The following is an 8,802-nucleotide window of genomic DNA, read 5'->3' on the forward strand; positions in this document are numbered from 1 at the left end:
CGCCCCTGACAACCCGGCCCTGTCTGCCACCTGCAGTTCATCACAGACGGCTACGCGGCCCACCTGGCGCAGCTCAAGTACAACCACCGGGCGCGGCCGGCCCGCAACGCCGCCACGCGCATGGCGCTCCGCAAGGGCAGCTTCGGCCTGCCGGGCCCCGCCGACTTCCTGCGCTCCCGCAACCACCTGCTCCGCACCATCTCGGCGCAGCCGGGCAGCGCTGGCCTCCGGCACGAGCGGACGCAGAGCCAGACGGCGGGCGAGCAGCGCGGACAGCGCAGCATGAGCGTGGCCGCCGGCTGCTGGGGCCGGGCAGTGGCCGGCCGCCTCGAGCCCAGCGCGCCCGCCGGCCCCAAGTAGGGCATCCGGAGCCGCGTGGTCTCCATGGTGCTAGAGCTGGCGCCCCCAGCCCAAGGCCTGAGGGGCAAGGGGCACCGCTGGCTAGCGCGGGCAGGTCTGGCCCGGCCGGCACGGGAACACTAACCACGCGCCTACCGCCCTCCCCAGGCCCACGTCAGGGCCAGGCACGGCGGAAGTCCCAGCTCGGCCACAGAGACGCGGACTGGCGCCTGTGACAGCTCCCCGTTCCCCGGTTACTCAGTGGGCCGCCTCGCTGGTTTTGCACTGACTTCGTTCGTGTCGTTAGGAGACCGGGCGCCCCACAGGGCACAGTCGCTTGGATGCATGAAACCCGGAGTTGGTGATGCGATGCAGGCTAGGACCCCGGAGGCGGCCAGGCCCAGAGGCCAGCTGGTGCCGTGTGTCCCTGCAGCGTGGAGCCAGCCTTCCGCAGAGGCCTCGTGCCGCCACCTGCCCGCGTTTCTACGCCTTTCTACTTCTCAGATCTGATTTCTATGAAGTTTTTTTAAATGAGCAAATCTTGGCTGCTTCCTTTTCTTATCTCTTTCCATACCGAGCGTAGCCCCTCCACGCGTCAACACCCAGCACTGTGACGGGGCCCAGCTCTGCCCTGGCCTGCACGCAGGTCCGGGGTTCCGGCCGTCCAGACCCGCGTGAACCCACTCGGGTGCAGGGGAGCACACACTTGGGATTTTTTAGCGCCAGTTCCGTTTTGAGGCCCATCTGACAAGCCACCGCTCATCATTAGCTACAGAGGGGGCACAGAGACTCGCCGCATGAGCTTGGAGAACCCTGCTCTGCACGCTGGGCCTCAGCATCCGCCCTCCTCCTCACCACCTGCTGCTTGGCCTCCACCTGCACACCTGCCGTTACCTGCACCCAGGTGCGGGAGGCCGCATGGCCTCTTCCTGCCCAGCAGTCAGGCTTCTCCCCAGGGAGCGGCCTCCGGGCAGGCGGCCTCTGGCTGCAGGTGGTGGCCGGGCAGCTGGCATCCATTCTCCCGTGTGTAGATATGTACAGCGGAGGGGTGTGCTGCGTTCTGCCAAAGTGGGCCTCTGTGAGCGCAAAGTATTGATTCTGTGCAGGGACAGAACTTTCAGGGCTTGTGCGTGTTTTAGATTCCTTGTTGTCTAGGGCGCCACGTGTAAAAGCGACGGTTACTCTCTGGGCCAAGTTTTCATGGACCTGATGCAGTGGGAGTGCACGATCTGCCTCCCCGTTCCCCAGCGGAACCCTCGGCCGACAATCAGCCCCCGCGCGGGGCATGGCCAGTGCCTCCTCGCCGTCCCGTCTCCGTCCCGCCTCCCACTAGGTGATCAGCCATCTGGACAAGTCTTGGAGCCCTGCAATAACGGCCGGGAGGCCCCCTGGCCCGAGGAGCCGGGCGGTCAGGGGCTCGGCCCCGCGTCTCCTGATCTGCCTGTCCACCTGCCTGTCAGCCATGCCAAGGACAACAGCAATAGTCCCCTGGGCCTCTCCCACCGGCCCGCAGGGACAGGCAGACACCCCGCCTTCTCTTCTGGATCCAGGCCTGCTTCCGCCTCCCTACCTCCAGAGGAGGCGCCCCCTCTTTAGAACCCCAAGAGGGAGGGCGGAATCCTCTGGAAATAAAAATGTTTACAGCGTTGGGTGCTGGGCCACCGGCTCGCGCCTGACCAGTCACAACCAAAGGGTGAGGTGGCCTCTGCTGACCGCCACCCGCCCAGGCCTGTTAGAGGCCTCCCCTTCCCGCCCCCCCCGGATCCCACCTGACACCTGGGCCCCACCACCTGCCTTCTCTGATTTGGAAAGAGCGATTCGGCAGAGGCCCCGGCGGCCCCTCCTGGTTGTCTTCACGTGTCCACCCCCGTGTCCCTGTGCCGTCTGTGTCTGGGCCAGTGTGGGAGCTGCGTCCTGCCTGGCCCCACACCCCTGTGTCCTCGCACCATCGGGCCTGCGTGTGCTCTGTTTCGTGTCATCGTCTGTTACACCAATTAAAGCAGGAAGGCTTCCTTCTGTGCGTCTTTACTGAGGGGGGGCGGGGTGACGGGACTGTGGGTGTGTGTCCACGCGGGACGTGTCCACACATGGGGCATGGCCAGGGGCACTGTGGGGGTGTGGCTGTGGGGAACGTGCCTACGCATGGGGCGTGTCTACGCGTGGGACGTGGTCAGTGTGCACTCTGGGGGCCTGCCTATGCATGGGCGTGACTACTGCACTGTGGGGGGGACTTGTCTGTGTGGGGTGTGCCTACACGTGGGCTGTGGCCAGGGGCACTGTGGGGGTGTGGCTGTGGGGAACGTGTCTACACATGGCGCGCGACCAGCTGGCATGGGCGTGTGCTGTGGGGGCATGCCTACACGTGGGTGTGGCCAGTGAGTGGTAGGCTGTGCCTGGTATGGGCGTGGCCAGTTTGTGGGGCGTGGGCAGTATGCACTGTGTGGGTGTGCTTACATGTGTGGTGTGTGGTCAGTGTGCAGGTGTTGGGGCGTGCCTTTGTGTGGGGCGTGGCCAGCGTGTGCTGTGGGGTGTGCCTAATAGTGCGTGACCAGTTTGTGGGGAGTGGCCCGTGTGCACTATGTGGGTGTGCTTACATGTGGACGTGGCCAGTGTGCAGTGTGGGGGCGTGCCTATGCGTGGGGGCATGACCAGGCTGCAGTGGTGGGGGTGTGCATGGGGGCCGTGGCCAGTGGTTAGGCATGCCTGGGGGGGCGTGCCTACATGCAGGGCATGGCCAGCACTGTGGACGTCTGCGTGGGGGTGTGGCCAGTTGGTACTGCGGGGGGGTAAGCCCATGCATGAGGCGAAGCCAGTGTGCAGGAAAGGGGCATGTCTGTGCATGAGGCGTGGCCATTGGGCACTGGGGGGCGTGGGAAGGAGAGTATGCCGTATGGGGTGCCCAGGTGTGGGACATGCCTGCATGGGAGTGTGTGCCTGTGTGCAGAGGGGGTGTGTGTGTGTGCAGTGCAAGGTGTGGGGGAGGGGAGGGGCAGGTCCAGGGGGTAGGAAGGGATCACGTGGGGCGTGGACTGTAGGGGTTAGGGAGATTGGGCCCGTTCACGTGTGAGGTGTGATGGGGTATGGACCTTGGCTGCTGGGGCAGACGTGGCTATGAGCGCGGCTTGTGAGCACTCCCCTGATAGGACAAAGAGGTCCCCATTAACTAGGTCTGCTGGTCAGCCCCATAGCAGAATAGTGAGATGCTAGAAACCACTGACATGAGACAAGTGTGGACCCAGGAGTGGCCAAGCTGCCTGGCTGCAGTGCCTGAGCCCTTAATGGCCATCAGCGGGGACCGCACAACAGGGAAGGTGGTGGTACCCTAGCTGGGCTCTCTTTCCAGCATTAGGAATCTGCTGGGCCACTGCATCTGAGCCAGGCTGGCTGACCGAGCAGGTGAATGCGGCCACTTGCCTGTGCTCACTGTGCCCTACCACCAGGAGGTCCCCCAGTTCCCTAAGGGAGGGGCCCTCAGAGTTTCTCCTGTAAATGTAACAGCACCCACCTAAGCACGAAAACACTACAGGTCAGAAATTCTCAATCCAAGGCAAGTTTAATATCCGGAACAGAAGTCTTCAGGGAGAGAGGAGGTGCTGAACCAGTCAGTGACCCCTAGACCTGTGAGCAGACCCGGCCAGAGGCCAACCCACAGGACAAAAGGCATGTGGCACCCTGTGGGTGGCTCGCGACCCAGAACACTGCCCAGGCCTCGGCCAACCAGGTCCTCAAGGCAACAGCCCTGCCCGCATCTGGAAGGCCAGACCATCCCCGCGAGTGGCTTGCTGGGGAAAAAGTGGAGAAAGGGAAGGATGTGAGACTCTGAGCTCAGGGGGTAACGGGCAGGCGGAGGAAGGGCTGATACCCACCTTGTTGATCTCCTTGTGTTGCTCTTTGGTTACTATTTCCTCTAAGACTTCACCGTCTCCCTTAATAAGCCTGTGGGGGAGAAGAGATTGGGGGTGTACTCAGCAGGGGCCCATGACCATTGAAAGCTAGGCCAGCAAAGGGGCCTCAGAGCCAGGCTCCAGCAGGTTGGGACCTGGATTCCCAGCCCTGGCAGAGAGGAGAGGTGGCAGAGGAGGCCCTGCCTGGTCAGCCTCTGCTATCACTAGGGTCAGCTCTTTCAGAGAGTTCCCTGAAGTTCTTCCAGGCACCCGCCTAAACAGGGAAGATGGGCCTGAGACAACCCATCAACAAGTGGCAGCCCCAGCCCTTTCTCCTGAACATTATAAATGGTGCCGATGCTCACGGAAGCCGGGCTGGGGGCCTAAGCTGAAGGCCACAGTCCCCACCTGGTGCGTCCCGTCTCGGGGTCCACCACCTTGCGGATGACGCTCTGCCGGGCATCCCACTCCTCCTTGGTCATGGGCTTCATGGCTTGAATGCGAGACTTCTGCTCGTCGGTGAGGACTGGAAGGGGAGAGGCAGGAGGTGGGCAGGGGTCGAGGGAGGAGGCCCGCCGTCACACCAGGGCGGCATGGTACCTGGGCCGTCCTCGTCATCCCTGGCGGCTCGGTCCCACTGGTCCAGCGAGGGGCCGGGCAGGGCCTCAGCCTGCTGCACCTGCGCTTTCTCCTTGTTCTTCTGCTTCAGCTTCTTTCTCTTCTTCTTCTTTTTCTTCCTTTTCTTGTCCTTGTACTTCCTCCGCTTCTTCCGTCCATCGCTGGAGGAAGAGGAGGACGAGGAGGAGGAGGAGCTAGAAGAACTGGAAGAAGAGGAGGAGGAGCTGGACCGTGGTCTCCTCCGGGCCTTGTGTTTGCTTCTCTCTGTGGTGCAGGGAGAAGGTGAGGCTGGAAGGCCAGGGGGAGAAGAATCCCTGTCTCCTGGCTCTAAGCTGGGGCAGGCTCGGCCACCGCTGGCCAAGGTTCTCCACGGCAGGGCTTCGCACACCCTGGAGCGGAACCTTCTGGGCCAGGTAGCCAAGGCCAGTACCTACACCTCGGGCCCGGCTGCACAGAAGGCCAGGTTGAAGGCCCCCTGCGACCCACACTCTTCCCCTTCCGCCCCTGACGACGGCTGACAGCCATTCCCCCAAAGCCAGTCGCTAGCTCCCGTGAAATGCCTGCACCCTGCCTCCCAGCCCCTCTGGTCCTCACCCTCGACCGCGGAGGCAGTGCTGGCCCTGCGGCTCCGGGATCGCGAGGCCGAGCAACTTCTGCGGGCGTCCTTACGGCTCCTCTTCTTCCTCTTTTCCGACCCTCGGCCCCGGGACCGGCTGCGGCTCCTCGAGCGCTTGCGAGACCCGCCGTAAACCATAGCGCCTGGGGCGGGAGGTGCGGAGGAGCGTGCTCAGTCTAGGGCTCCGATGGGGGATCTGCTCGAGGATCCCAACAGCCACCACTGCTCCAGGGCGGAGACCCAGGACACCGCGCAGCCGCGACCCATTCCAGCCCCGGGGACCCCGCAGTCTCGCCGACCTCCCTGCCCCTTTAAGGGACCGCGTCCACCGCGCCTGCGCACCGAGCTCTGCGCGCAGGGGACAGCAGGGGACCCTCAGTCCCGGGAAGTGGGTTTCCCCCCGTGCGCTCCTGCCCTCCACCGCCCGCCGTCCCTGGCCTGGAGGCCTGCAGGAAGAGTCACTGGGGCCACTCTGTAACTAACCTAACCGCCTATGAGACCGAGCGGCAACCTGACATCCCGCCTGCGCGTACGGATGCGACGGCCAGCTGGCTTCCGGCCCAGGACAGAGCACCGGAAGTTGATCCGTCGAGAGGGCGATCCGATGTGGAAGAGACCCTGCTTCCTTTAGTTCCGGAGCTCCGAGACCCTGGCTGGGCCAATCTAGCCAATGCGTGGCGCTGCCACTCCTCCTCAAAAAGGGCCGAGGCCACAAGGTGTTGCCCCCACGCGCTCTCCGGCCTGGCACCAGTCCCAGTTCTCCAGCCCTGCCCCCTGCTCCTCGATGCCTTGGACTCCACTTTGCTCTCTGGGTTCTCAGGGCCTGTCCACTGCGGGTATGTGCCCAGGCTCATACGGGTTTAGGGATTTATAACAGCACAGAGGAGGAAGTGAGGCTGTGCCTGCTTTGCCTCCGTCCCTGTCAGGGATCGCAAATTGGAAGAGAGGTTTTCATTCTGCAGGAAGATACAGAGGGATTGGCAGACGGCAGCCCCCAGAAGTGGTGAAAACCATAAAATCCTTCACTGCACTGTTAGTAAATAAGCCCAAGTAAGCCCATGCTTGTTTATTGGATACCCCAACACTGTCCACCTCAGCTGACTGCGGGCTTCACCTCGGGGACCCCATCTTTCCAGCCCCATCTGCTAAATCCCTAGAGTGGACTGCAACTCCCAGCGACCCTGTAGGACGGAGTAGAACTGCTCCACTGGGTTTCCAAGACTTTAGCTGAAGAGCTGATGCATCTGAATTACATAGAGTGGGGCAAAAATTACTGACTATACCGTGGATGACCGGAACAAGAAATGCCGGAATGATTTAGACGTGAGAATGGTTAAAACTTTATGTAATGACCTTTTGACATATGATCAGGAGGGACCAATTGCTAAAGGACATCACACTTGGTAAAGAAGAGAGTCAGTGAAAGAGGAAGTCCTTCAGTGAGATGAATTGATAAGTGACTGGTACCGCTGGGCTCAAACACAGCAATTCAAGGAGGATGTAGGACCAGGCACATACATACAAGGTCACTGTGGTTCACAAGACTGGTCGGTATCTAACAACACCCTTTGCAGATTAGCACATCTTTCTCCCACGTGAGTCAGCTGATGGGTTCAAACCATCAACCTTTTTGGTTAGCAGCTGAGTGCATAAGCCTGGCACTGCTGGGTCTTCTTTTCTGTAACACTGATACTCCACTGCTGCTGAGTCTGCTCTGACGTCTGGCAGCCTGGAATTTGGATTTACGAGGACGTAAATGTTAAGGGGAGAAGTCGGCCCATCTTTCTCCTGAAGAGCTGCTGGGGGTTTCAAACCCCCGGAAATCACCACCGCATTTAAGTTAGCAGCCCAAGGTCATACGACTGACCACAGGGGTCACCAAAGCCAGTGTCCACAAGGAGAGTGAAGACCCGTCAGAGGGCAGCTGAGCGGAGGGTTGAGTGGATTTGTGCAGGGTGGGCTGGTGGCCCCAGGCTCTCTGGCATTCCCAGAACAACCAGCAGTCAGGGCTTGAACAGGGACACAGCTGTGGGTCTTGTCCAGCTCAGGGACCAAGTGGCAAAGGCTTTGATAATAATGACAACAGCAAATACTGTTGGACCTTTACAAATGTTAACATTTGTGGCTCTTGGGAGGAGGCACTTCCCAGACCAAACAGTCACCATGAGAAGGGGTAGAACCCAGATTTGAACCCAGGCAGTCCCTGCACTGAGCCCTCAACATCTATCCCGAAAATGCCACTGATGTCCTCTCAGATCTCTCTGACAAGGGAAGTGTGCAAACACCCGTTTCAAAGGCCACTACTAATGGTTCATGCCTGTCCTCTTCCCTGGCTGCGACCCTCAGTCATTCAGCCTCAGGGTCCTACATGCCGGAGCTCTTCATGGGATCAGGCTGGCCGACCGCATGGGGGCCTCGTCCTCACCCAGCCCTCCCCAAGACTCACTCTCCACCTCGGACTCTGCCCCTCAAGCCCATCTGCTCAAAGAAAGACCCAGCTGCCTGAGTGTCCTTGGCACCAAGTACCATGGGTGCAGGGAGTTTATTTCCGCCAGCTGCTCCTGCCCCGCTCTCTGGGCCACCCCGGCTCATGTCAGTGCGCACACGTCCACCGTGGTGGGCTCCTCTCGGGTGAAGCCGTCGCCAAAGCCCTCGTCATCCAGCAGGTCGGGCTCCCGGCAGCACATGGGGCAGAGACGGTTGCGCACGGCAGAGGCTCGGAGCCAGATGACGAGGTTCCAGCGCTCACCAGTGCCCAGGGGCCGGGCCCCATGCAGCTGGCCGCCCCGGTGCAGGACGCCCTGGCCCACCACGTGCTCCACCTCCAGGGTCTCCATCAGAGCACTGGGTGCCTGCAGACAGTGGGACTCAGGCCTGGGTGCTCACAGCAGCCCTGCCCGGCCCCCTGGCCACATCCGCTTACCTGAAAGAGACCCCCGAAGTACAGGGCGCCTCCTGTGAAGGCCTTGCCCAGGGCCACGTTGAGGGTGAGCTCCGCATTATCGTAGTGGCAGCCCAGCTCACGGTCCTGGCCTGGCGCGTACTTGACCACAAAGGCACGATGGCTGTCCAGTGGACCCTCACAGTACTCGGGGTACAGCTGGGTCATCAGTGGCTGCAGGAAGCGTTCCCGCAGGGGCGTCACCAGCGGCTCGTCCAGGCCCAACTCATGGAGCAGCACCTGTTGGGGGACAGGGAATCCCCCAGAGCTGGCAGAGTGGCTAGGGTTTCACCCCACATGATCACAGTCCTTCCCTGTGTCCTGGGGAGTGCGGAGGGTACACATCAACTCACCCAGAATCAGCCTAACCCCATCACTGTTGTCTCACATCCCAGGTGGGGACA

The 8,802-nt window shown here is 61.6% G+C and overlaps 3 protein-coding genes across 3 annotated transcripts in view; 1 reads left to right on the top strand and 2 right to left on the bottom strand.

Moving 5' to 3' along the window:
* PITPNM2 (phosphatidylinositol transfer protein, membrane-associated 2) overlaps window positions 1-360 on the top strand; it is a 24,704-nt gene extending 24,344 nt beyond the window's left edge. Inside the window, exon 24 of the mRNA XM_006894636.1 lies at window positions 37-360. Coding sequence (XP_006894698.1) covers window positions 37-360 — 324 coding nt within the window. The remainder of the gene's footprint in view (window positions 1-36) is intronic.
* Window positions 361-4,064: 3,704 nt separating this feature from the next.
* Window positions 4,065-5,595, bottom strand: ARL6IP4 (ADP-ribosylation-like factor 6 interacting protein 4). The gene is made up of 5 exons (XM_006894637.1): window positions 5,469-5,595; window positions 4,824-5,129; window positions 4,632-4,749; window positions 4,206-4,275; window positions 4,065-4,121 (listed from the first exon to the last, which is right to left on the bottom strand). The coding sequence occupies exons 1-5, from the start codon at window positions 5,593-5,595 to the stop codon at window positions 4,065-4,067; spliced, it is 678 nt and encodes a 225-aa protein (XP_006894699.1).
* A 2,450-nt stretch (window positions 5,596-8,045) lies between these two features.
* OGFOD2 (2-oxoglutarate and iron-dependent oxygenase domain containing 2) overlaps window positions 8,046-8,802 on the bottom strand; it is a 4,872-nt gene continuing 4,115 nt past the window's right edge. Inside the window, exons 6-7 of the mRNA XM_006894638.1 lie at window positions 8,381-8,638; window positions 8,046-8,309 (exon numbers count right to left, since the gene is read on the bottom strand). Coding sequence (XP_006894700.1) covers window positions 8,046-8,309; window positions 8,381-8,638 — 522 coding nt within the window. The remainder of the gene's footprint in view (window positions 8,310-8,380; window positions 8,639-8,802) is intronic.

The sequence above is a fragment of the Elephantulus edwardii genome, unplaced genomic scaffold, assembly GCF_000299155.1.
Source record: "Elephantulus edwardii isolate Elephantulus edwardi_28Jun2011 unplaced genomic scaffold, EleEdw1.0 scaffold00148, whole genome shotgun sequence".
NCBI lineage: Eukaryota > Metazoa > Chordata > Mammalia > Macroscelidea > Macroscelididae > Elephantulus > Elephantulus edwardii.